Raw genomic sequence first — 27,864 nt, forward strand, 5'->3', positions numbered from 1 at the left:
ATCCAGCCATTTGTTTCCCTGTGTGTGGCACTGGAGAGGCTGCGTGGGAGACTTGAGCTTGCCTTGTATGGGAACCCACTGCTTACAGAGACACCAGCTCATGTTTTAACTAGGACCTGCACAAGAATCCCTGCACAATGCAAGGAAGGTGCAGAGATGGCATACCTGTACTGATCCTGCTCTGCATTAGTCAGTGTTTGGCTTTACTGTCATTTCCAGCTGTTTGTCTGTAGTGTAAACACAGGGCTGAGTGAGTCAGAAGCAAGCCCTTCATTGCAGAAATCTCTTCGGTCTTTACAGACTGTGAATATCCTCTTTGTACTTCTGTACTGCAGCCGGGGGCAGTTTGTCAGAAAGTTCAGTGGCTGTCACAGAAGGTGAGGGGGTTCTCGTGGATCTTTTAGTTCCGTGTTTGCACGTAATCGGAGAGGGTGCTTTAAAAGGTAACAGAACAAAGATGGCATGGGAATTATGTTGTGTATTATAATATAACCTACCTGTGCAACTTGCTACTGAAAGACAGGAGAAACAATCATGACCAACAAAGTTCTGAAAAGAACAGAAACACAAAGAACAGGCAGAAAACAGCTGAGTGGCAGCACTCATGACGTCTGGTTTTACAGGACCTTGAATCGTGTTACTCCTTCGTCATTCTGCAGCCACCACACATATTTCTTTTCAACATCACTTCCCTCCTCCCTCAAGAAATTACCTGGTGTAGTTGGCCATCAGCTGGGTAAGAGACTACATGCACTGCGAGGGTGCACGACCCCAAAACCATGCAACCACCAGTTGCCCAAGCTAGCTGTTGCCTTTTGGCTACCGGGCAAGCCTCCCAGCCTGTGCTGTGTGCTGCTGCTGGCAGACCAAACATGTAGCTTCAGGAGCTGCGGTCAACCCCTGGACCCTGTCCTGCAGAGAGCTGTCAAAGGAACTTGGGGTTGTTGAAGCCGTTCATCTGATTTGACTAAAATTGGCCAAGAACCAGAGGTTACTGGGATGCAGGGGGGGATGGCAGCTGACAGCAATCACAGAAGCCCTTCCTCAGGCGAACCATGACATGAGTAAGCATGAGTCAGAGCACAAACTGATGAACCTAAAATTACCTACAAGGATGAATACAGCCTAACTGGCCCAACACATTACGGGCTTTCTGCTTGCTCTGGAATTGACAGTTTTTTGGCGTTGGGTGCATGTGGATTTACAACTTAACTCTAGGCCAGCAATAGTCAGATAGCTCCGATTGTGGGTGGTGTTTGTTTTTTTTTTTTCTTTTGATTTGGGTCTGCTGCTTTTGCTTTTAGATGGAGATTCGGCAAGAACCTTCTTCCCTACATCGCAGCCTCTAGGCATTACTGATTTGGTGCTGAAGCTCTATTTTCTTCTCCTTGGCAGCTCCTTGCCCCTAGCATTGAATCCAAGTTGATGCTCCAGCCCCCTCCTCTCCAGCATTGTTTCCAGGCTGTTGTGTCAAACACAAAACAAATACTCAGTGGCTCAGAGCTCCTTGCATCCAGGAGAAATTGCATTTTCACACTGGCTCTGGGCTTCCTCTGCAGAGCCAAAGCAAAATTAATGCTGAAGTTAATCTCTTTGCCCCTACCACGCACATCCTCATCAATGGTGGAGCCAAAAAAAGACTGAAGAAGTCTTACAGAAAAAGACTGATTTAACCTTTTCTGTAAATTTCTCTAAATTTCTCTTAAATTTCTGTAAATATCCTTTTAGCTTTATTTTCTTCCTCTTTCCCTGTTGCTGCATTATGGGAAAGTCTTTCCTGAAGCAGGAAGAGTGCCTTCTTCTTCTTCCTTCTACTAATGCTGTAAGTTTATTTTGAGGAGAAATTTCATACCCGTGCGCATTTGTCCAGGATTGCCATATAGCTAATAACTAGACCAAAAGGGTAACAGAGCTCGTTAGAGTAACTGCTGCCAATTCAGAAGCAGCCAAGAATAGCTGCAGTCTCTCCTAGGGGTGAAGTATACAAGTCTGGAGCTCCAGGAGACCCTTCCTGTGGTGCATGGCATTACTGTTATGGCTGTAGGAATGTGCTTGTGTGAAACTAGATGCAAACACCTGGAAATGAAGGCAGCGAATAATGCTGAGCTGCCAGAAGAAGAAACAGCAGTGAGGTTTCTGGTCTGACTTCCCTCTTTTTCAGGTGTCAGGAACTCCAACATACCGGTGCATTCTTGTGCACTGTTAACTTGTGAGGCAGACCTCACCACGATCCTTCTCCCTTGCTGCAGGAACATCGCCCTTCTTATTTGCAGTAGTGACTCTAGCACGTATTCTCCTACAGGCTCCTGGACTGTCCAGCCAGAGAAAGGAGGTGCTGTGGTGGTGCTGAGGAGTCTGCTGTGGCCGGGACTGACGTTCTACCATGTCCCAATGACTAAGCAGTATGGCTACGTCTACTTTGGCACTGGTGAGAAGAACTTAGATCTGCCTTTCATGCTGTGACATGCTTCTCTGTGATGAGGACTTAAGAATATTTAGATTTTAGACTTTGGAGATTTTGTTTATTGCTTATTCTATAAATGTATAAAACCTCTGCACTTTAAGCAGTATTCTTTTGTGCCTGGACTCTGGCCTCAATTCTTGTCCTAGGTTGGAAATCAAACCCACGCAATCTTTTTGTGTACAAAGACACCACAACTCATCTGGAGGCAACACAAACCAATGCCTGCTGTCACCCATGTATGCCAAACAAAATTAGAGTTTCTACCTGCTTTTGGAGTCAAAGTAGACAGCTGGTGCATACTCTAAGGGATCCTTACTAAACCCTGAACTAGAGAAAGGCCTATTGAAGACAGGGCTGATTGTTTTGTGTTTCGGGTGTTAGGCTTCACCAAAATTAGAGGGGTCTTTCCAGCTCATGGCACAAAAATTTAGGAAAAAAAATAACTGTAGGCATCACCTAGTTGTTTGCAAAATTTTCTCATTTGGTTTCACTGCAAGGCTTTATCCAGTGACTTTTCCATTTGTAGAACTCACCAAGCTGAGCTACCTGGGCTAGAAGACATTAACTTCTGCACACAGCAGAAGAAAGAAAAATATTTTTGTTTCTGAAGGGCTCTGGGTTTCAAAGCTTCATAAAACAATGATGGTCAGACAGAGATTTTATCTCAGTATAGAATGAAGAGTTTGTTCTGTCTCCCAAAGCCAAAAAATCTTGGCCAGCTTAAGAGACTGAATCTAGGGCTTCCATTTAAACAAAGTGAGACTAAAAAGAATCATTTTAATCTAATTTCATTTCCTGGGTAATATGGGTTTATCCTCATCCTTTGTTCCCGTCAATGCTGACAAGTATTAACTGATGATTCTGATGAAAGGAGTACATTCAGTGTTGATTTGTAGCTCAGATAAGTATCAAGAAAATGGAGCCAATAATGACCCTGATAAATTTAATGAGCTTTTCATATGAGGCCCTTAGCTAGCACTCTTAAGCAGAAGCTGTCAGTGGAAGACGCACACATGTATCATACAGGGAGAGAAATGGTGCCACCTGTTAGTTATAGGATGGAAAACTGTGCACATCTCTCAGCCTGAAAGTTTCCTAGGAAGCAGCCCCATCACTGAAAAGGAAGACTTGTGGTAAATGTATTTGCAAGGAGAAAAAAAAACAAGAGGCCAAGTTGTCAAGAACATCAGCATTCTGTATTTGCTAGATCCAGGAGGGACGCACAGGCTAGGAATCCTGAAGATGTCATGTAAGACATACACATGCCTGTCTGCCACCGCCCAGACATTCTGCTGCAAATTACGGACAGTACAGATTATAAAAATATTTCACTTCAGTAATCATTCATATCATTTCCATTACTGCTGAGAAAACAGCGCTGCAGGAGGCTTTTTCTTCCATCAGTGTCACAGATATAGGAGCCCAAGTAAAGCAAATCTGAGTTGAAACACATTAATGGGCATTAATATTCATTTCTGGGAAAAGAAGGAAACAATCTTTTCCAAACCCAGTAGTAGACTATAACGAAACAGAAACCTTGGGGTCCTTTCTGGCTTTGAGGACAAGTCTTTGTCTCCTGCTTTCTCCAAATCATTCTGAATGCTGAACTCTGCTGGATGTCGTGTCTTCTCCTAGAGAAGCAGACCGAAGCTCATTCACTGGAGACAATACAGGACACTAATGACAGTTTTGGAATTTGGAAATTGGAGATACTGACGAACTTGCAAAAAAAAACAAACCAAAACAAAAAACCAGAACAGTGTAAAACAGCTGTACTCATTGACTATGCCAGTTCTGGACCCTAGTGGTTGAAGTTAAGAGGCTTGTGTGTATATTTGACATTATCCTTCAGCAAGGGGTGTCCAACTGGCATGGGGACTTTGCACCACTTAGGGCCTCTCGTCCAGATGGGCTTTGCAGATCTGACGGACCAGCGGGTCAGATACCTGTCAAAACAACACAGAGACATTTCAATTTGGGACTGATCACTGAGAAAAGGTTTTGAGTGAAGCAGGGACACACACTCCTCTGTCTGCCTTTGCCTCCCCACGTGCCTCTTCGAGAAAGCAATTACAAACGAGCACAGCACCCTCAATTCAGAATGGACCACTGAACATCCCCTATGTTTTGGCACTGCTGTACCTCTGTGCTGCACCTATTAGCACCTGCTTGACTTCCAGTCTCACGAAACAAATCAGGTGTAATCTCCAGGCTGCTGGTAAGTTGTCCACCAGTAGCTAAAAGTGGAGCGCCTTCGTTGCAATTAAGTCCAAGACTGAGTCCATCCATCCCCTAGGGGAGGTGTCGTTTCAAGAGCTTGCCTCAATAAGGTATACTAATTACAAAGTAATTAGTCTAACAGCGTATAAATAGGCTCTAAAAAGGGACTTGTTTACTTGCAGTGGATAAATGGATATTTCTTCTGCGCAGGATGGGCTTCTGGCCTAGTCCTGCACTTTCATAGGCCCAAATTTACTTTATTATTCTCTGGACAACACTATTCCAGCTTGCTGCTGCAGGAAGCCAGAACCTGAAATTAAGAGGTACTAGAATGGAATTATCATGACTACAAATCTCTGTGAAGAGCAATGTCTGGCAAACAGCCCCTGCGTTTTACCATTTGAAGTTTTAGACTTGGCTTTGCAAACAGGCAGGGGATTTCAGATCCAGAATCAGTTACTGGAAATCTTACCCTGTGGCTGGGTGGCCTGCAGTTTTGTTAGGCTTTAAATCTTTTGCTACCAGTAGAGAGGGAACAGAGGTCCTTAGAGAAAGAGGAGTCTTTTCAGACAATAAAAATCCAAAGTAAAACCCCAGCGTAATCTGCACAAACAATGCTCCAACAAATTAGAATTTGGAACGGGCTGATAAACTTTGTCCAGCGATGTTTGCATGCCTGTGTTGAGTAATCCCATGGTCTTAATGGAACCTCAATCAGTCATCCTCTCCCCAAACAGCTTTGTTACCTTCTATTTGTATCGTGCAACTTTGAGATATTAAGAACTTTGGACAGAGACCACGTAATGCATTTGTTTGAGGGCATTTGGCAGATTCCTGCAAACTACAAAGAAAGCCTGCTATGCCAGGCAGCCACAAACTATTTAACAGCAGCACGTTTTCCTAGTGCTTTCCTTCCTTAGCAATCCTGAATAACAAACATCGAAAAATGGATCATGTTTGGAGGTCCCTGCCGCTGAAATGGAGGCACTTCCAAAATGTTTGCATTTGCTCTGAGGAGTTTATGATAGTTAAAAGACCTAGAAGCAGCAGGAGGCGTTCAGGAGATGGCATGGAACAAGGCTCAGTCGCTTTTCCTCACACGCATGCGTTGAATTAGTCCCTTTTGACCTTTAATGCTATGCTAGTGCATTAGTGGAATCCCTTACATAACACCACGAGGACAGGAAGTCAGAGAGACTCCTGTCTCTAATTTCAAATGCAAGGGGAGTTCAGAGAGACCAAACACAGGTCCCTACTTGGGAATCTGGCGGAGAACCAACGTAAGGCAGCTTTTTTTGGGAGAACTTGTAAGGGTATTTGACAGACACACAGGGCTAAGTCCTTCTCAAATTTCCCTTACTGTAGGGGGAGGTCTGTAGCACAAGTTTTGATACCGCAAGGCTGCAGCTACAGTAAAGGAGGAAAAAAAACACAAAATAGTTTTAATCCATCGATGTGCCAAGTGCAGTTCTGATCACGTGTCCGCACGCTTACGGGAAAGGGCTCCCGTGATAATAAATGATCTCACTGTGAGAAGTGAATGTGTGAATGCGAGATACACATCAATGCTGTGTGCAGGTTTAGACAGACAGTGGCTTTTTAAGAAATCCCTCTGTTTCTGTGTGGGGGCTGGAAGTGCACACCCCAATTCTGCATAGGAAGGAGGATTTAGTAATGGCCTGATTTGAAAGCTTTTGTTATTTCTCTTTTGAGCAGGTCTAATCCAGCCCTCTGGTCCAGGCTTTTGGCTTCCTTTGGGGACTGCAGGCTGGGGCTTTTCATTGTTAGCTGAAACAGACATTTGGACGCTTTCCCTTCCTGGAGCACATTTGCTTTTAGCACTTTTAATACTTGCTTTGTCCCAAACTCAAACTTGTCCTATTTTGTTTGCTGCTTTTTTTTTTTTTTTTTTTACCTTGATTCAGCAGTGGCAAAAGCCTGATGCCTGGGAGCACTTGGTCTACCAAGTTCCTTTTCCGTTTTGACTAACCCCAGTTCCTACTGTTTCACAAAACAGATTTGCTTTTCCTGAGAGCAGAAACAACCCACAAAGCTCACATATGAGGGCTTCAAAGCCCAGCACACAGGACTTCCCTGTGAATTCTGCTGTTTCGTGAAATTGTACCCCCTTTTCTAGCCAAGTCACCCAACTTCCCATTATATCCAGCCACCTGGTTTGTCCCGGGGAGCTTTTACAATAACCTACAGATACACACTGGCAGATGGTCTGAATTTTCTCAACCAGCCGAGGGTTGTGAGGACAGAGCCTCCATGTGGTTGCCAAATGCAGCTGGTGTGCAGCCTCCTAACCTGTTATCTCAGTACCCAGAGCTCTCTGCTTACAGGGGACAGAACTGCCAATCTCAGAGTGGCAACCCACCCCAGGGCTCTGCTTACCCCCTTGAGTACAATATGATCCCAGGGAGCAAGCTGAATTCCTAGACTCCAGCTGCACAAAGGACTAGTTTGGATAAAGTGTGATGAGAATCCTGGAAATAGCTGTAGGTAGTGTCATTGCAGTCACCTAAAATCTCTGTGGCACAAGGAAATCAGTTTGCACAGATTTTATTCTGTGAGCAGGAGGGCCCCAAAGCCTTCCCACCCAGAGGTTGCTGCTTAACACCTAGGAATAATGGGCACAGGACTTCCACGTGCTAGGAGAAATTACCCACACATGGGGCAACTGCAGCCCTGCATGCAGCTCAAGCCTGCCGGTGGAGTTCAAGGCTGAACTTCTGAACCCTCAGTGAGCTTTTCCAATCTGGCTCTTGTTTGGATTAAGAGCAGAAGGCAGAGGGCTACAGACTACGCAGGAAGCACTCGATCAAAGTGCTGGCAAAGGCTGCCTCCTCCCTGCCACATCCCTTCCCTTGACACCTCTTGGTTTTGCTCACCTGCAGCAGCTCTGGCTCTTTGCTTTTGAATTCACGTGGTACGCACAGCACAGTTTCCATGCAGATGAGAGAATCCACATGCTGCTGGCGTGAAACACTGATAGCAGTGAAACCAGATTCTGCTCCGAGGGAGGAAAGGTGTCCACAGAGCCTGAGAACTTTGTAATTCACGAGGAGTTCATGTGGAACCTGCCTGTTCCCTAACACACAGCAAATTCTTCAGCTTAGGTGATGGAGGAGAGGTTGACTTGGATGTTACCCATGCCAATTTCTGTTCTTCCAGTAGGAAGCTGAAAATGGAGTGGCAGCTGAGCACTAAGAATCATGTACTCCATATCTATAAAACCTCTTGCTGACAGAGCAAGGATGACTCAGGAACCCGTGACATCCTTCAGTCCTTTTGGGAAGGGAACAACTACAGTGTTGTGCTTTAACCAACACTTTGGACCTGCCAAAAGGAAATGAGTGCTACATTCACATTAAGGGAGCATCTAGATGCTGGCCTGAACTCAGCGACTGTTCTGGACAGTTAGTCCACGCTATCCAGGCAGCAATCTCCATGCTGTAAAGAAAACCGCTGAGCTGCTCAGGTTTCCACTCCTGAAAGCAAGGAGTCCGACCTGCAACAGTGCTTGAAAGCTCCCCAAATGGTTTCGGTGTGTGGCGGCCTGCACACATGACTCTGGAATCTGGAAGTGGCCTATTGCTCCACACAGCGCTGGAGAAATCCCTGAGAACTTCCTCAGCCTCGTGGGCCAGCGAAAATACTTCGTTGCTACAGCACTTCACTGGAACACGCGAGGCTGGAGCACAACTGGACTCAGACATAAGAAGTAACTACAGGAAGTTATGAAAGGGAGAACTTAGGCTGGGGTTGAAAGAACAATCCTTGGCTACAAAACAAATTTGCTTGTGGAGTCATCCCTTGGAAACAATGACAGCCCCAGACTGGGCCAAATATGAGAAAGTGAATTGTAGGGAGCAATTCTGCAATGATGGGGTAAGCTTCATTGGTTTTCCATGTCCAAGTGCTGCAGACGAACGTTATGAAAGAGAGGAGGAGGACTCAAGAATTTATGGGTGATGTGGGTACTCTGATGGCCATATTTTTGCAGAAGAGCCCATAAGAAGTAAAGCAGTTAAGCAATAACGTTCATGAGGTACTGCTGTCAAAAACAAATCAGGCAGAAAGTGAAAAGACAAAGAACTGAAGGCCAAGAAACGAGGAACGCCATGGTTAGTCCCACCTGGATGGTGTCCAAACTGCAAGGGGTAGAACAGAAAGCTGTTGAGTGCTCCCCAGATGAATTCTGATCACAAGCTGTTCTCACTCATCTCCTACCACTCTGATGACCACAACTTGGCTCAAACTAGCATTTCACCTTCATGTTCTACCTTCATCCAATCTTCTCCTCTGTGTTACATCATATCCAGGATGGGTGCAAAGCAAATTCTTACCATCGTGCAGAGAAGTTGTGGGCATGTAGGAAAGAAGTTTGTACAATGGCAACAGTAAAACCTCTTCAGAAAATAGAACAGGCTATTTCTGCTTGTAAGCACCAGAAAAAGCACATTCAGGACAAGCAGAGAAGAGGCAGAGGGGTTTTTGGTGATAAATCCAAACTTCACATCATTAGATCAACTGCAGAACAGCACCCCTGACCCTTGGTAAAAGAAGGCAGTTTGCTGACAGCTCCATATGGCGGCGTGGTACTTCTTAATCTCAGCTAGGTGACAGCCAGTGCATCCAGGCACTTTGTATTTGAAGCAGGCTCTCTTAGACAGGGTGAATGTGATGTGGGCCAAATGTTCTGGCCAAGATAGCCACAAGCACAGCCAAGGTACTCCCACGGGTATACATGAATACAGCTCCTCTCAGCCCTTCTTTATGCACTTCCTTAGCACCTCTGCCCAGGAGCCATAGGGCTCCTCCTATGCAGCTGGCTTGTACATCATTTCAGGAGCAGATTCCTCAAGGACAGACCTGCTGGATAATTTGTACTGCTGACTGCTGTGCTATGAAAATAGTCTCAAGCTGGAGAAGCACCTCACTTCAGGGCAGAGACAAAGCTGAAGTGTTTCATCGGTCTGGTTTGTTCCTCCTTCAGCAGCAGATCTCAGCAGTACCAACACAACCCAGAATAAACCTGGCCAAATGGAGCATCAGCCATGACTTTGCAGGAGTGGAAAGAAATGAAAGGAATTGCTTATCCAAATGAAGTAACCTGCCAGACTCCAGCCAGGTAGGGGTTGCTGCTCTGAGTCTAGAAAGCATCCAGAGAGCCTACATCCAGAAATTGGATGCTTAGATCTGTAGTGTAGTAGAGGTGCTGGGCTCTGACTCCTGCATCAAGCTGCATTCCCCACATTAAATCTCTTCCAATCTCGGGTGGTGTGAGTGAGTGGAATCTGTCCTTAAGGTTACCTTAGGTTTTTGTCTTAGTCCTGACACTTCACTCATCTCAAAGAGCACTGCTGTCCTTCAGAAGGGCAAAGCTCTTACTAGCACAGTCAGACAGCATACATCCCTGTGCAGTGCTCAGCTCTGCCTGTTCTTTCCACCTTGCACGAGACCTCCTGTTTTAGGAGAGCACAGCAGGAACTATGTATCTTCTATATGCAAAGTTCTCTTCCATGTGCAATGCAAGTCCCTGATATCAAGAGAATAAGGGCAAATGAATGAGGGAGACAGTAGGAACAGAGGACATGACTGGGAATGGACTAAATTCTCAGTATACCGGATATTACTAGCCACCTGCGAGAAGTACCCAGCTCAGTGTGCAGCCCTGATACACATTTGTCTCAAGTTGTTGTGTTCCCTCATGATTACTTTCCTTTGACCAAAGAGGGACAATGTACAGATCCCAGCAAGCGATACCTCTTTCATTTCTGCAAGCATCAGTACCAGCAATTGGCAAGCTACAAGGGCCTGCTGTGATAGGCTCCCCGCAGATCCTGTTGATCTCTTCATGGACTGACACTTAAAACTGCAGCAGGTCCAAATGCAGTGAAGAAAGAGGCTCAGTTAAATGGGCAGTCCTGATGTTACACCAGACAGGATTAGAGGAAGTCCTGGTCAAGTCCCCATGGCACTGAACAAGGCAGCTTGTTCCACTTGGAAGTCCCAGCTCAATTCTACCTCTGCCTTCCCCTGCCCTGTGGCAGCACCACAGGTTGAGCACTTCCCCAGTTACCAGGGACTTACAGAAGGCATTAGGAACAATTACAGAGGTTAAGAGAATGTAAAACTGGCCAACTCAGTTATGTGGGAAGCTTGTGACAAGAATTCTGCCTTAATTCCCCAAGTAAGTGCTGGTTAAATGTCTTCAATGTGTTTAGTCCTCACAGGGTCACCCTGCCCTGGCAGGCTGGAGGATGGAAGCAATTAATGGCTCCTGCTGTAAGTGGTGCCAGCTACAGTTAGTTCCACAGAGCGACACAGAAAAAGCACAGGTAGTGGGGCAGGCAGAGTCAAAACTCTCACAGAACCACAGTGGACAAGATTCTGTAAGGAGACAGAGAGCTTTCCCCTGCCAGCAGGCTGAGACGTCAGTGGTGGGGACATTTCAATGCTGTTTCATCTCAACAGCTCTGTTCTCTTTTCCTCAACTGTCTCCACCCCACTCATTACATCTCCTTGCTGGGAGGAGGAAAACATGGGTGGTAGCAATGTAACAGGGAGAGCTTGGATCCTAATCACTAATTATTTAAGATCTTTTAATTTTAGAGATTAAACACAGAACATATCTGGAGGTTTTTCCTCACTAAAAACTTATGAAACAATCTGTCAGAGTCAAGGCATTAGATCTGGAGCCCTGGTGTGATTCCAGCAGGACAGAGGATTTACCATTTCCCATCTCAACCTGCTGTGTGAATGCTAGCTAGATAACGTGCTCCACCCCACAGCTGTTAGATAGACGCAGCAACTAAAGAATCTCCAAGACTTCAGATAGAGGAATAACAAAGCTTTCAGAATTGAAGTATTTGATGGCTACAGGGCTGCACCAAATGTACTCCTCTAATTTAGTTCTCACTGATCTCAGGGACTTTTCCAATTTCCAAGGGCCTACCTCAAGTCTCCACTGCAGAATGTGGGATCTGAAACGCAGGGGTCTCCAGCTGCCCCGAGCCCTGCAGCCCAAACTCTCCCAGCAACAGCCCCTTGGCCTCTGGTAACCCCATGGCTTGCTAATGCAAGGTTCATAAACCGCTCTGACATCCCCATGGAAACAGAGTGTGAGGCCATAAACAGGGGATTAGCACCTCCTAACGCTGAGCAAAGCGCAGAAGGCGACAGCAGCCTTTCAGTTTGTCCACCAAAGGCCAGAGGCCATTCAGTCCTGGGAGGGGGAAGAGAGCGTGTAACACAGGAAGGGCAGGCTGAGGGCGAGTCACCGCCTGCAGTCAGAAAGGGCAAATGGGGATGGGGAAGAGTAGAACAGTTTTGTGACAGGCCCTTGTTAGCTGCTCAGCCCTCATCTCACTGCTGGTACCCATCCTGAGCACACCCTTCTGCCCTAATTGCAGCTGGGGGCCAGGCACTGAAAGGCTGGGAGAGAAGGGGCTGTTTGTTTTGGAGATGAGAGGGCTCAGCGCGGGTCTTATCAATGCTTATAAATACTTGAAGGGAAAGTGTAAAGACGACAAAGCCAGACTCTTCTCAGTGGTACCCAGTGACAGGACAAGAGGCACCAGGCACAAATGGAAAAATTTTGTCTGAATGCAAGAAGGCACCTTCTGACTGTGAGAGTGGTTGAACTCTGGAACAAGCTGCCCATAGAAACTGAAAGGTTCATCCTTGGGGATATTCAAAATCTGACTGGATGCAGCCCTGGATAACCAGCTCTCGGTGACCCTGCTTTAGCAGGAGGTGTGGACGAGACGGTCTCCAGAGGACCTTCCACCCTCAGCTACTCTGTGATGCTGTGACTCCAGTTCTGTGGCAGCCCTACTAAATATTAGTGAACAGGAGGCCAGTGCAGCTGGGAAAGGGTGAGCAGACCAACACTGGCAGTTCTCATCCTGTGGGGATGGTCTGGATGAGATGCAGTTTGTCCTTAAAGACTAACAAGAGTTGTGACAGATACTGTTTCCCTGACATGCTGTGAGTACTTTTTATGAAACCTGTTGCCCGAGGCATGTTCTACCCAGTTATAAGGAACTGGGTTTCCTCTTCCAATCTATTCCTTAAAAAAAAGGACAGAAAGATAAGAGTATTCACCTGTTGAGCTTGGGTTTCTTGGGAATATGCCCTTCAGGAAGTCGAGGCCTGTGGTTTGGCAACAAACCTGAGACAGAAAAAGAAAGGTGTGAGAATATTTTGCAGCCCCTCCTTGCCTCTGTATCACCCAGAAGTTACATTACACCTCATAAGCCCCGCAACCCAGGATCCCTACTGCTAAAACATAACTAAAGCACAAAGGGTATTTGTTATTTCTTTAGCCATTGCTGAGCCTGCACCCTAGCCAGAAATTGGGAGGTTCTGCTGGATACACTCTTTGAGAGGGAACACACACAGCAGACCCAGCCACTTGAGGCTTTTGGAGGGAACATAGGGCAGGGGTGCCCAATCAGATTCCATCTCCAGGGTGAAAAATCTATTAAAATTCTCAATCCATTTAACTTGGATACATCTCGTGTACCAGACAAAGATCAGCACAATACTGTGTCAACCTTGGATCTGCTTCCAGGTCAAAACAGAGATCTTCACAATGCAGATGGTCGACAGGTGCATTAATGGGGTCAGGGTTGTGCTTATGCTAGAACAAGTCACTTCAGAAGCTGGTATTTAATCATCAGTAGCGCAGTTACAGTCTGTGCCACTTCCTACATCCTTCCACAATGGCAGATTCCATCATCCCGTCCCAGCACTTGGTGCACAACAGCTTTGCTGGGTGACTGGCCAAGGAAACCTTACAGAGTTACACCCGTGGGGTGGGAGACCCCTCTTATGGGGCTGTCTGGGTGTTGTCTGAGGGGGCCAGGTACCTGCACGGTGAGCCATCTGCACGCAGACCGCAATCTTCCTGTGCTCCTCCAAACAGAGGCCCGTGATCCGCCGTGGCAGCATCCCTCCGTCAGAACGGATAAACTGGCTCAGGAGCAGGACATCCTGAGGGAGGAAAAGAAAGCAGAGCCATCAGCACTACAGCTACGTTAACTGCTGTCCCTCTGAGGTGTTGTGCTGGTCCTCACACTGCACACAGAGCTCAGTACAGAGCAGGATGAGGATGACTTCCTACACTTTTGGCTGCAGATGGACAGCAAGCGACTTTTGCTTGCCATCACTCTGCCTGCCAGCTTAGCTCAGTGAGGTTACTAAGCTTTCCCCTGACTTCACTAGTGTAAACACATGATGTCAGCTCTGATCCTTGCTCCTCCGCTGTCACTTGCTCCAAGATCCTAGCTAAGACAGTGTGTCCTAGGTACACTGAGGCACAGTTACACAAGACCTGCAGATGGACGGTGTTTACACAACTTGAGATCCCCTCACAGCTGCTATCCTAAAGGTCACAGATACGTTAGATCACCCCTGGCCCTTCCATTGTTCCCTCAGAGCAGGGTTGTTCCCTGCTACCTATCCTTCCAGCTTTAATCTGGTTTCCCATGGTGGAACTTCCCTCACGTCTCTCTGGAAAGGCGGAGAGCAGGGCAGCCTTCCAAGAGCTTGCACGAAGAAGCTTGTTGTGAAAAGAGAACGTGTGCCGATAGGAAAGACCTAAGAGAATAAATCCCTGCTCCCAGCCTTTCCACTGTGCGTGCCTTAGGCAGGGCTGCTGAAGCCCTGCTGGATGCAAGGAGCGCTCAGAGCACGCCGAGGGTTCGGCTGGGATTCAAGGATCATTTAGCTTACACTGCTGTTGACCTTTCCAATTAAGTGCTCTAGAAATCTAAAGCGCTTTTAATAAAAACAAAATTAAAGGGAACTGTAGGATCAGATAGTATCATAAGTCTGCCATGACAAATTATTAAACACAGCACAAGTGTCCCATTAACTGCACGTCGTAAACCAGCCCCGTATTCAGCCACAGCTCGCCATTTCCACACACACCACCGCTGCCAGAGCACCCTCAAGCCAACACAGGCAGGTCCTGACACACTGACATCTCTGTCAGTTGGCCCAAAGGGCTTTTGGGGCCTCTGTGCTGGGTCCTCCCCCCGCCTGTTGACAGACTTGTTGCTGGTTGAGAGTTTACTTCTCCACTGCTGTTGTAAACATTTTCATAGTTGAGGTAGCTGGAGCATGCAGAGGCTGCTCTCCGGCTGGAAGGGACGTGCCAGCAGGCACCCCGACAGAAAAGGGAATTCAGATCAGGTATGTCAGCACTTTATACCCCTCTGTCCAGGGCAACAGCCCTCTGAAGTGGGCTGTTGGAATTCAGCATGGCTTTCTGGTAATGACCAGCTCTGACAGATGCTGCCATACAACTGCTGCAGTCAAAAATTTAGAGTTTTTTTTTTTTCTCTCCAATCCCACCATCACCACTATGATCATGAAAAACAAAATTTCCCTCTTCCCTTATCTGGCTTTCTTTCTACCAGTTAATGTATTCAGGCTTATTTTCAGACTCGTCTCTTTGAAAGAGCAGCAGGTTAGGTAACTCCATGCTAATGAAGAACGACTTACAACCACCATGCAGTGATGCTGTATCCAAAGAACAAGAATAGCACAGTTGAGCAACTAGCAGGAAGCTCCCAAGAGGCCATCTGTGGGTAAAAAAGAAGCAAAGTGTCCTCAGCCCAGCCAGCACATGACCTTGCCAATGAGAACAGTAACCAAGGGACCGTTTGGTGCCAGCTGCGTTGGTGGAAACTGGACAGAGGCCAGCCAAACAGTCCAAGGGCACTGACTTTCGGCCACTCCTGAAATGCACTGGATTGGATCCAGGAAGCCTAAGCAAGCCTCCGTCCCATTTTTTCCATCTTCTGTAGCCATCCCGTTCTCCAAATCACCAACACCTCGACTTGCCATTTAGCCCAAACACACAAACACACCACTTCCCTCAGTGAGAAAGGGCTGTTCAGCTCCAAGTGCCTCGAAAGAGAAGAGCTTCCTACACCCTTCTACTAGCCTGCTGTAGTGCTCTGTGGGGAAGGAGGAGAAGGGAGCTGACGGCAAGTTTGAGGCTGTTCCAGTCGCTGCAGCCGTGAAAGCCTGAGTAGGCCACAGCTCTCCCGAAGGGTGTGTGTGGTCCGAGCACTCTCTCCTACTACCACCACGCCTCTTGGAGTCACAGGGCTGTTATCAAGTGTTTCCACACAAAGGTGGGTGGCGGGAAGCAAAAGCAGATAGTCTTTTTCTCCCTCTGGAAAAAAAAAAGGGAAAAAAATCCATTCTCTGTTATTATCTTTGACCAACAGCGTGTCTCCAGCTGACCAACTTCCCTGTGTGGCAGTTGTATCCCAAGTGAAATCATCCCTGCTGCTGCAGTTCCAAGCTACGTTCACGCCATTTGGCTTAAAATGCTGCCATTTTAAGAAGATTTGTCCATTTCAGAAGATCCCCGCAGTGTCCTCGTGCAGATGCATCTTACCGCAGGGAGCAAGCAGACAGGTACAGCCAACTTTATGGGGCAGCTGCAGAGGGAAGCGAACAAGCATGTAGAGGAATCAAAGGAAAAAAATACGTCTGGCAAGTTCTCGTGGTGCCGTCATGTTCCATGAAATTCACATTCTGTGCTAGTGGACAGCCAAGCCTGTAACTACAGATTTGCTTTAATCACCGGACAGCTCCCATGAGGCTGGACCCAGATTCCCACCCCTGTAATCTGCAGCATTTGATGAAAACAGCTTGGATTGAATTAATCTAGGGCTAACAGGCAAAGATTGCAGTTTGGTTTCCCCTCATTGCAGCCAAAGCAAGATGACATATTTACTGCCTGCGCAGGCTAATGATGTTTGAAGTGGTTAAGGGGGGAGAAGGAAAAACAAGTTTAGCCTTCACCTTTAAAAGGTCTGGATAAACTTGCTAAACAAAACACTACGTATAACACATTCTTGTGAATGGATGGCAACTGAAAGGCAGAGGCATCTCTGCATTTCAATATCCGCAGACCATTTGGAAAGCAAGATCCTTGACTGGCTACATGCAATTCATTAAAAGCTTCATTTATCACAATGAGAGTTCTGTCTGTGTAGCCAAATTACTATGGGGCCGTGGACAAGCCTGCCTGTCATGATTTCCAGTTACACAAGAACGTATTTCCTCCTTTAACCCTTACTCCTGGGAGCTGTACGCCATTCTCTAGGCATTTTGTAAGAGGATTGCAGGTTCCAACCCAGTTGCCTCCTGGCAGTGATGAAAATCAATTTTTTAAACCTCCGATGGCTGTGAAAAATCAAGAGAGGTCTGGGATTCAGTGGCCAGACATACCCAGACGACAAACAGCGGGCATTTGTACCTCAGGCTCCTTTATCCTGAGCCTCGGTGCAGACTAAGGACTGAACTGGCAGTGCCGACTGCAGCCCTCCACACCGCAGCTGAGGCAGGTTGTTATCACGACCCGTGAGCGCACACAATGCCTGTTTGGTTGATTAATAACTTCAGAGCCATTGGTCCCCTGGTTCTCTGACAGCTAAAGTAACTCATTATGCTACTACTTTAGACCGTGCTAGTTGCCCATGACAAAAGGGAAGTCCTATGAGGTCATATTACTCAGCTCCCTCGGGGGCTAATTCAACACTTCCCTTTTCATAGGGCCTTATTCAGTCCAATTACAAGCGTCCCAAGCAAAAAAAAAAAAGCTCACACTTTCCCTTCTGTGCAACCGCCTGAGCTCAGCTTATCAATCTCAAAGAAACCCCCGTGATCCACCTATTCTGATCCCGCACTGAGCAGGGGTTATAGGTTATGCTGTATGAACTAGCCTGTATCTTTAAAATAGCTGGTCTTGATTTACAGTCTTTTAGGACAATTCAGCCACCAGTGAGTAAATTGTCTAATTAAACACTTTAATAAACCGTTTAATGACCCACACAGTTAAATGCCTGCATTTTATTATTTGAGCATTTCAAGATCCTGCTAGTCATCGCTGCTGCAGCAAAGAAAAACAGCTGAGAGCTTTTGTGCAGAAAAGGGGGGATTTCATTCCCCTTAACATTTAAAAGCCTATAAATCCACAACTGGCATTAAAACACATAATGGACTTATTCAAGCAGAAGAGGTGATCTACTCCAGAGCTGAAATTTCTCCTAGCTCTCATCAACCCCATGGAGGAACAGTTCTAAAAACTGAGGCAGGAACCTTCTACAACTGATACACTAGGATTACACCGCTCTCTTTAGCTTTCTGTCCAGACTCTCCTCAGCCCTGCAGCAGGCATACTGGATATATATTCCCAGATACACTTGCATTCAAAAACTACCCAACAGCCAGGATGGACATGTGCCAAGGCTTCCTAAAGCGTTGGGAACAATCTCAGCAATGATTCTCAACACCCTGGCTGCAGGATCTCTCCTCACATCTGGTTTGCTCCTGCCTCCGTACTGACCACTAGAAATCAGAATCCGAGAATCAACCAGCTTCAACATGGAAGAAAATGTTGAATCTTAGTTCAGAGTACAAACATATTTAACACTCAACTTTCACGTTGTCCTCCGGGACCAACAGCCTACTTCTAATCCGGGAACTCTGGCCCTGCAGCACCACATTATCTAAAATCACTTCGTTTCTCATTGGCCCAGTTATCTCTTTGTGCAACTGAGTCCTCTACCACAGACAGCAGAAGAAAATAAATCTTATTAACTTTCAAGATGACTCATCTCATCCCTGAGTATCAGTTTATAGTTTCTATGAAGTTCCTAGTGGGTGACTCACGGAATGCTCTCTGAAAATCTGTAGAGCGAGGCAGTTTAATGATGCTGTTGACTCCACGCATTTAGAAGTTATGTGACTCTAAATTAACCTTAGAAAACTATTTTCCAGTGTGATTGGCTTACTTTGAATACAGTGGCGTTCAGCAACCATGAAGTGTGTCTTGCAAGAAATCCCTGCATTCAAAGATGAACACCACAAAACGAGTCTGATCTGCTTTCGTAGTGCTTTCCATACCTTAATGATATCTGGCATTTCTCCTTACTTACTCTCACCTGCAAATTCAGAATATTTTAGCTTGCCCGGATTGTTGTGAAACCATACCAGAGAACACGAAACACTTTGCCCTGACATTTATTTCACTGTTTAATACCGCATCCGGCCCGATTTGGAATCATTAACACCACCCAGATCCTAGACAACATCATTCCTGCAACACAGACTGACAGATACCAATCTGCCATTTCATTTATATCTCACATCATTTATTTCACCTGCCTGAAGTAATTGTATTTTATCTGGCACTGTTTCTATATTCATGTCCTTCAAAACTCATGAGTCATAACTGGTCCTGTCCTAAACACTTATTAGGTTTTACCCCTAATCAATACCATTCTACTTGGCATTTGCAGCATTTCATTTACCAAGTAGTAGCCATCTGCATCATCCTCTTTCCCCTCTCAATTATGATTGGTGATTCCTTAGGATTTTTTCCACACTTAGAAAAAATCCTGCAAAAGTCAAGTTATTTGTTAGTTAATTCCGCTAAGATCTTGGCACTACACACAATCCAGGCCTGCTGGTCTGTACCTAATTCAGTGCTTAAGTCTGTACCTGTTTTTTTTTTTCCCCTGTTGCTTTACAGTAGTCATTTGCAAGACTGCAATCCAGCATTGGGATTTTAGCTTACACTGGGGCACTTAGGTCTTTTATAAGCTGTGTTTAATTGACTACTTCTTGGGAAGCTACATTCTGTATCCTCTACCTCATACTCTTTATTCTAAGATGTTTTTGAGCGTTGTGCCTTTGTTTTAAAGCATTGCATAATTTCCCTGCCATCTTCCACATTTAGTGTCAATCATACTCTCGTTAGTTAATAAACACCTCATTAGCATTTCCTGCTAAAGGCATCAATCAACTATTTTTTCCTGTTGCTAAGGGGAAGGGAAGAGAGCGTGTATGCTCTCTGCTGTATCCATCAAGAGCTTCAAAAGGTATGCAGAACAGTTACTACTTCAGTGAACAATGACCTGAAAAAAACCTGCAGTGCTTAAGGATACAAGCCTAGTCAAGACCTAGTCAAGTCTTCTGGTTTCTCTGGAGTTACAGCAGGCCTGAATCCGTTGACTAAATATCACATTTCAGTTCTGTTATCTTAAAAGCACAATGTTGAAGGGCATTTAGGCACATTACAGAGATATGGCCTTCTCAGATCAGATTCCAAACCTCCTATTTGATATAAACAAATCCTTTTTCCAAGAAATACCATCAATCAAGGCAAACAATCACTATGTAGGAAGCTCTTGTTATACCCAATAGAAGCAGAGATGGAGTTACCCATCTTTACTGTACCTGGCAAAAGAAGAAAGGATCAGGTTGTGCAGTAGGCTAGACACGAGAGCAGTATTTATCTATGAAGGAGCATTACACCGTCCTCATTAAGCTTACCACGTAATCATACTTATGCTTCAGGTTCCAGCGACAGATGGGACACTGGCCAGAGGGGTTAGGAGGAGTTGGTGCTGCAGCATCCTCTATAATTTTCCCTTCAATCTAGGAAAAAATTCAAAGGATACAATGGTCAAGCAAAGATTGCACAATCCATACCTCTACCTTCACCTGTGATTTGAGAAAAATCTATCACTAAGACCACAACACATTGACAATTACTGCACGGGTATAAGTGGCAAAGGACCTGCATTATACAACTCACTCTTTTATAGATCAATAAATCAAGCACTTTGGATATACAAAGATTATGGGGAAAATAAGTAATCCAAAGAGCAAAGAGAACCATTTGATAAATTCTTGCATATATTTAAATCTGAACTTGTTCTTAGTTAATGTGAAATTCTCATATTTCCCTGAATTCCATTCATTGCAGAGTTTCTTTGAACTACTGCGCCTTGCAATTGTAGTGATCCTTTAGCCAAAAGCCTTAAAAGACATTTTTGCTGGGAACATGAGAATGTCACAGAACAGCAGATGCATGCTGTGGGCCAAAGTATGCAGATGTTTACTAGACTATAAGCCAACACCAAGGAAAATTCTGAGCAGAAGTCAGATTGAAAGAAAGGACTGTTAGAAGATTTCTGCTCCGTGTGTGTACACATATATATATTTAAAATACACCAATATTTTTTTCTAGTTTAATTCCCTGAAAAATCCCTTTGGGAAATCATTTTACAATCTTTTCTCCATCACTACAGAGTGGTGAATCTAACACTCGACTTTTCTCAAAAGTAACATGCAAAGAAGCCTAGAAGGCGTGTGTGGGAGGAACCTGAGAAATTTGTTTTCGAGGCATAGGTATTTTAGGAATACGAAGTCTATATAAGTGTGCGCTTGTCTTTTTTGAGGACTTATGAATAGAAGCAAGAACTCTCTCAACTTGCAGCTGAATGGAGATGAAAAGACAATAAAACTAAACCAGTTTTTTTTCAAGAACATTTTGGAAGTCTTGTCTGGTCAAATTAAAATTAAAACCATTTGGAACACCAACTGTTAGGCTCAAATAGTTCAAACACCAGAGAGTTTATGAAGAAATCCTGGGTATCTAATTAAATTCTCCAACACTGCGAAGGAATGCAATGCTATTTTTAATAAAAAAGCTGAAATCCTGGGAAGAAAACAGCATGACGTGTTCTCTAAGTTTGTATGGGACAATGACATCCAGCTGAAGTGTCAGAAACAGCTCATACCATGTGTCTTTCTTGCCTAGTGATGGCAAACATAACTTAGCTGTAATTGAACCTCTGTACCTCAAAGAGAGGGAATACTGTCAATTTTTAAGTAAGATCCCTTCCTCCACAAGTAGGACAGCCAGTTTTACAAAAATAAAAAAAGGTAATTATGAATATAAAACACAGGCCAGTATCTACTCTTCTACTCATTAGTAAAATTATTTTTAGGGAAGTCAGCCTATCTGGTTCCCTCAGGGTCCTGATTTCTGCCAGTCTGGCTTCAAACCGTACTTTGACTTTAATTTAATCTTGAAAATGAGTGAAGAATCAGAATACTGTATCAGTATCACTTTTTCTTGAGATAAGTTTCAGCATACACGTTTTGGTAATTACTTCCCAACTGCTACGGATTCTCACATTAACCCACCCAGTTATTTTTCTGTTAGAGAACTGAGAGCGAATATAGATGCTTGACATTCTCTGCATGCTGATAAAACCCAGATTTCTTTGAGATTCATTCATCTGGTTCATGCTGAACACCTCCTTCAATATTAATAAAAGACAAGAATACATAGAAAGATGAGCACAGAGAGATGGATTCAGAAAAGTCAGACATTGAGTTGGTAGGATAAATGAAATAACCAGTGGATATACTGAGAAATGTAACAAATGGTATAGGTTGACCAGCTAAAGGGCTGAGTATCATTTTTGAGTATAGATGGATCCTAGGTTGATGCTAGAATATTATACAATTTGAATATCCAAGTCTTCCTTATATTTCTACATTGGACATTGCTCCATTCAAGTCTCAAACCCAAATACAACAAGGAAACTCACTTTCAAAGGCATTAAAGTCTCTTCCCTCCCTAATATTTATTTTAAAATAGATGAAGGCATAGTGCATTGTTTTCTAGTTATTCCCCAATGATTCCTGCTCTACTCTTCCAATGGTATTTAAACACTCCAAAATATCTGTACCGCCTGCCTCTAGATAGATTCCTACTAGCACGCATACTGCGAGCAAAACAATAACATTTTACCACACCCTCCAGTAACTTCTGTGCCTCTTCTTCAAAAGAATACTTCTCTTGATGACATGCAACAGATCAGATGGTGTTAATCAAGCAAATTCCAATCCTATTGCTTTTGTCTTTTCCTTTCTGTTTTACAGCGTAGCTGAGAAAAAATGCTGTTATTTATCAGAAAACTCAACACTGAGGTTTTATTTTCAGAAGCAGTATTCTTTTAGTATTTGGCATCTTCTCTTTGACAATACCTCCTTCACCATTTTTTTTCATTACTGAATATGTTATGAAATGCAATCTTCGCATCACCAACAGTTGCTAAGGCTCTGATTATCAAACATGAAGCATGTTGCTTGGCTTTGACATGTGTGGTACACAACAACCCTGTGCTTGCACATCAAGGAAACTTCCCACTCATACTAATCATGGGGCCAAGATCATGTCAAATGTCACTTAAAAAAAACACCACAGGAATGAAGCAGAAGAATTGCCTTTTGCATTTCAGCTACTCAACACCTATACTGTGGGCTTCCAATTTTACAGGGATGTGACAACGCCACAGGTTTGTTGTTCATGGGTGATGCTGCCTGGAGCCCTTTGTCCCCTCACCAGCACCAGGGTGCTGAGACCCTGACCTTCTCTGGCCAAACCATCCACCTCATGTACCCACGCTTGTAACACACTCCTACCTTTGCTTTGCCTTCGTGCCCTGTGATGTCTTTTAGGTAGAAAACCGACCCTTTCACCATCCCTTTTGGGAGCCACCAGGAGACTGAAAAGGGGAGATGCAATAGCACATACTGCTACTGGGCAAAACATGGGGACAGAGACTTACTGTGGTCGTGTTGCCTTCAGTCACCTCCACGACTGCACAGACAAAAAAAAAATGAAAACAAAAAACAGTCAGGAGAACAAAATAATACAGTGACACTAGTTCAGCAAAAAATAACCTTTTTTTGGGGGGGGGGGGGGGGGGGGGGGGAAAGGGGTGGTGAAACAGAGCGAACGCTGCCGTTTCCCCCAACCAACGGGGCGAGGGGCAGCCCGGGAGCCTCTCCGCGGTCCCCCCGGTGCCCGTGGCCCGGGACCGGCCCCGGACTCACCCTCCCGGAGGGCTCGGGCCGGCGGCGGGGCCCAGCCGCGCCCCCAGAGCCCGGCGAAGAGCCGCCTCAGCCCCCCGCGCAGCAGGCTGGGGGCCGCCATCTTGTCGTCGCCCTGCCTGCCGTCACTCCCGCTTCCGCCGGGGGGAAGGCGGGCTCCGCGCCGCCATTTTGAGGCGCGGCTGGGCCCGCCCCTGTCACCTGAGGGGCGGGCGGGGGGGCGGGCAGAGGGAGGCTGCTTTTACCCTGCCCAGCATATTCTCCTTTTCTTTTTAAATTTATTTATTGTTTATGTTTTTTTTAGAGCCTTTTCCACCTCGAGGTGGAGGCGAACCTAGAGGTGGTGTTGGCACTGTGTTACATAGGCTTGAACAATGCTTCTTCCACAGCTCCCGAGTCTCTTCTGGCTCTCTGAGAGAGGAAGGACAAGGGCTGGTTTATGGTTTATTTATGTTATTTATGGTGATCTGTAACTAAGGTAAAGGTTTGAAGCACCATATTGTCAGGCTGAAAACTTACTTGTGCTACAAGTAGCACAGTTAGGATTCTTTCCGGTTTTGGATGAGTATCGCCTGCCTTTGGCAGGTCTTGGGCAGCTTGTAGCCTGCTGCTGAGAAAGTACTGTCCCCATCACCTTTCTTAGCATGTGTCCATCTCTGAGCTTCTTCCTCCTTCCTTTGATGGAAGGTAGCTCCTTGGTGCCCATTGAGGCAGTGCATGAAACAGTTGTGACTTTAGGTACCAAAGTGAACATTCATTTTTCATCATAATACTGGGTCCTCGTGAAGAGTCAGCGGGTGTAGTTGAGGTTGAGATAATCTGTAACCAATAGCAAAGGTCATTCACGTTCTTTTTTTTTTTCCCAAATGCTAGTTAGTTTTCAATTTTCTCTCTCAAAAAGCTAAACTAATGGAATGAGAGAATCATCTGGGAGTCATGCATTGGTGGTTATTCATGCATCCGCTTTTATCAGTGGTCAACGGTGTTTAATCAAGATACTCTACGTTTTTCTGAGTTTCTAGATAAACTGTTAATGTAAAGTATAAATTGTGACAAAGATAACATTTAACGTAATGTAAAATAAATGTGATTTTACTATCTCAAGAGGTTTCCTCTCACTCCTACCTCTTTCCTGTTGTTAACGCTTGCTTCTTGTTGCAGTCCAGTTTGAAAACGTATGCCTATCTGGGGCAGTGGGACTACGCTTCTGTTTTTTTTTTTTTTTTTTTTTTTAGTTATTATTATTATTATTTATTTTATTTATTTATTTATTTTTGTAGTCCTTGATAAAACTGGGTAGGTTCTCCAGGTGATACCGTCCCTTTAGATTGTACTGTGGGAGACCAGACCAGAAAATTAACGCAAATCTTTCTATGGCAATTCTAAACATTCAACTCAGACTTTTCCGAAGAAGTGGGAGTGAAGGCAGGGCTTCTGTCCAGCCTCCAGTGCTCTATGCCAAGCAATGAGAATGGGGCCATCCCAGTTATTCAGAGAACAAATTGAGTAAGAACGCCAGCCGGAAGAAAACTCTTCGTCTCTTGTTGGATTATGCTATATAATGATCCTTAGAAGCAGGGTGATCTTCAGCTTCTCCAAAAGTTTAGAAATAAGAGCCAAGCAAAATATTTACTGCCATCCAGTCTGGGAATAACTTCCTTATGAGGAAAAGGAACATTGCTAGACACAGTGGTGTAGCAATGTCACATTTTTGTGATTTTTTTTTTTCTTTATATAGAGAATTTTATCCTAGTGGAAGGAGTTTGGTTGCGACAACCTGGCAGGAGAGTTTATTCAAGGGTTTAAATTAAACCCAATTTCCTCTGCTTGTCTCACATGATGGGGAAAACTAAAGGGCTGTCCATTTCAATGGGAAGAAACCGACAGTAAGCACAGTGCTGGTTCAGCATGGTGAAGGTAAAGAGACAGGCAAGGTTGGGTGCTGTTCAAGACTTTCTCCATGTCATTTGACTTTTCAGTATTGACGTTTAAGCAGTATTCTGGGTTTTGGTCTGCCAGAGGCTACCAACATGGTGGTAGGTCAGATAACAGTAAGAACTCCTCTTGCTCTTCTCACCCTCAAACAAAGGCTGTCTCTAAATGAATTAGTGACACATGATTTAACACAAAGAAGGAAATTAGTTGCTTTTGTAAAGAATTGGAGTCTCTGGATAGAGTGGATCCTCTCTTTCCCCAGGATAATTTCTTTGCCTTCAGAGTATTTTCCATCAGCGATGCAGACCATTGAGTCCCAAGGAGATAAACAACGTTTGTGCCAACTTGGGTTGAAGCCCATCATCTCTTTCCAAGTTTGGAAATTTGACATATTTCTAATTTCCTACAGGGAATTTTAAACGCGTTTATTTCATCAAGCCCTTGTATTTTGGGGTAAAAAAAAAAAAAAAAAAAAAAAAAGAATTCTGAATGTTATGTCTACATACGAAAGAGAAAAGTGGCTTTCTTTTCTGTAAGTCATTTCAGCCATGGTCTGTATTTTGTGCACACTACAGAAGGTGGTGGAGTTCAGACAGAAGTGGACATTTGCAAGGAATAGAATGGGATGTCACTGACCATTGAAGAACGAATGCTTTGCCTTTTGAATTAAAATTAAACCTGTGCTCGCAAGTGTGGAGCTGGTCAGAAGCAAAGAAGTACCATATTGTGGATGAGAAACTTATGTCCTAATTGCTTATGGCCTCCAAAGATTTTATGGCACTGTTCTCAAATAAATGGTATTCACTCGTCTGAACTGCTTTTGGATTAGATGTAGATGTTCTGCAAGGCACAGTATTTCTTTTCATACTAATTTTTGTTCTGCTCTTTGGTCTTGTTTGAAAAAAAATGGAATATGTTTTGCCATTTTTCTTATTTAATATAACATATTACTTCTTTCTGTTTCCAACAACAAAGAAACTTTTCTGGTCCGTTGGGCATTTTTTGGTCCGTTGGATGCTAACAGATGACATGTATATCTGCTCCAGAGCTTTACCCGTGCAAACATCTTGTGAAGGCTGAGGCTGTTCCAAGGCAATATGATTAAAAATCATAGAAATCGAGATGGAAAAAGCTATTAGGTCATGTAGTTCCCACACGCACCCCCCAGAGCAGTACAGGTTTCCAATGGTACGTTTTTGGTGCTTTCCAGAAGGGGTCACTGCAGGTCAGTGTTCACTTTGCCTCCAACAGCCCTCCTCCCTTCCTCCTCCTTGAAAAATTAGGAAAACCTTCTGAATCTGGTGATGAACACGTTGCAAAATGTCTAGAATTTTTATTACAGCACGTGATTTGATGTTGATGGTGATCGAAAGCAGAAGAAATGTGTTCAAGTCCAACAAGGGATCATCCAGGATTTCATGTAAGGAAGTTGAGTGAGCTCTTCAAAATGACTTGTTACCTGTGTGTGTTTAGCAAGTGCTACAAATCCTCAGAACTGCTCTGGAGCCACTCTCGTAAGGAGAAAGATTCGGAGATTTGTCCTCTCTGGTAGTCCATGCTTAGACAGAGTGCCTTACAGTAACATTTTATAGTCAGATAAAAAATAATTGAAATAATACTAATGATTGTAAAGCAAACAAACAAAACCACCAGAAGTGACAAAACCCCCTTAATCTTGAATAAAAGAAGGGAATAGCTAACACTCTGCACCAAAAGAGCAATTCATCATACTCAACCAGTCAGAGTCACTGCGATACAGAGGAGGTGCGAGGGAATGAGCTCGGGACAGACTTTAATAATTTGAAGTGTGGAGGGGGATGGAAGGGTGGCTGGAGATGGTAAGGAAAAGCTGCAAAGAGAGCAGGGATACAGGGCAAGGAGATGGCACTGGCAGGAGAATGAGCAACTCGCTTGGAAATCACTTGTTTGTATTTTTGAGGTTTCCTTCTCTTCCCGGTGGATACGCTTATTTTTCAAAGTAAAACAACCAAGTAATAATTTCATTACTTTTCCTTCCAAGATTTCAAGCAAAGTGTAAACAAGAAAAATCCAGTGGGAAAAATAATCCAACTTCCTTTTTCAATACCGCTTCAGTTCTGGTTCTCCTTCCCCTGCCTCTCTCCTTATATATTGTAGATGCTACTGTTCTCACGTGACATTGCTGACACCAGCTGAAATACCTCAGTGATGACATTTATTAGAGGAAAAAGAAGATGAGGTTCACTGAAATTCACTTGTGATACAGAAATGATAAGTTCTGAGATTTTCAGTGCTCAAAAAAAATATGAATAGCTTTTGACATTTCGGGAATGCTCCATGGGGGCAAGGCAAAATGATGGAAAACAACTGAACCCCTCACACTGAGATTTTGATCTCTGGCAATTAATATGGATTGGCAATTAATCTGCATGGGAGAATCGTAAGGAAGAAAAGCTCTGCAACAACGCCATGGCAATCAGACCGGCAAATATCCAAAGATTTAATTTTTCCAGATGTTGTATCTTTTTTTA

The 27,864-nt window shown here is 44.6% G+C and overlaps 2 protein-coding genes across 4 annotated transcripts in view; one reads left to right on the forward strand and one right to left on the reverse strand.

Annotated features, from left to right (window-relative positions):
* Positions 1-27,864, forward strand: part of RSPH9 (radial spoke head component 9) — a 53,814-nt gene that overhangs the window by 17,277 nt on the left and 8,673 nt on the right. Inside the window, exons 5-6 of one of the 3 annotated variants that reach the window (XM_038177020.2) lie at positions 2,303-2,428; positions 15,940-16,267. In XM_038177020.2, the coding sequence (XP_038032948.1) occupies positions 2,303-2,428; positions 15,940-15,989 (176 nt within the window). In that variant the 3' untranslated portion in view covers positions 15,990-16,267. Of the gene's footprint in view, positions 1-2,302; positions 2,571-15,939; positions 16,268-27,864 lie in introns of those variants that run through there. The other 2 variants (XM_038177023.2, XM_038177022.2) reach the window with 2 other exon arrangements.
* MRPS18A (mitochondrial ribosomal protein S18A) lies at positions 3,639-23,599 on the reverse strand. The gene is made up of 6 exons (XM_027453981.3): positions 23,423-23,599; positions 23,155-23,186; positions 20,060-20,164; positions 13,567-13,690; positions 12,800-12,866; positions 3,639-4,410 (listed from the first exon to the last, which is right to left on the reverse strand). The coding sequence occupies exons 1-6, from the start codon at positions 23,520-23,522 to the stop codon at positions 4,266-4,268; spliced, it is 573 nt and encodes a 190-aa protein (XP_027309782.2). The 5' UTR covers positions 23,523-23,599; the 3' UTR covers positions 3,639-4,265.

The sequence above is a fragment of the Anas platyrhynchos genome, chromosome 3 (assembly GCF_047663525.1).
Source record: "Anas platyrhynchos isolate ZD024472 breed Pekin duck chromosome 3, IASCAAS_PekinDuck_T2T, whole genome shotgun sequence".
Taxonomy (NCBI): domain Eukaryota; kingdom Metazoa; phylum Chordata; class Aves; order Anseriformes; family Anatidae; genus Anas; species Anas platyrhynchos.

What these genes read in the sequence shown, in the direction of transcription:
- MRPS18A (XM_027453981.3), bottom strand. Translation starts at nt 23,522, where the DNA reads ATGGCGGCCCCCAGCCTGCTGCGCGGGGGGCTGAGGCGGCTCTTCGCC. An exon ending in GCAGATGGCTCACCGTGCAG is followed by an intron (nt 12,867 to 13,566) that starts GTACCTGGCCCC and finishes TTTCTGTCTCAG; the next exon opens with GTTTGTTGCCAAACCACAGG. An exon ending in AAGAAACCCAAGCTCAACAG is followed by an intron (nt 4,411 to 12,799) that starts GTGAATACTCTT and finishes TTGTTTTGACAG; the next exon opens with GTATCTGACCCGCTGGTCCG.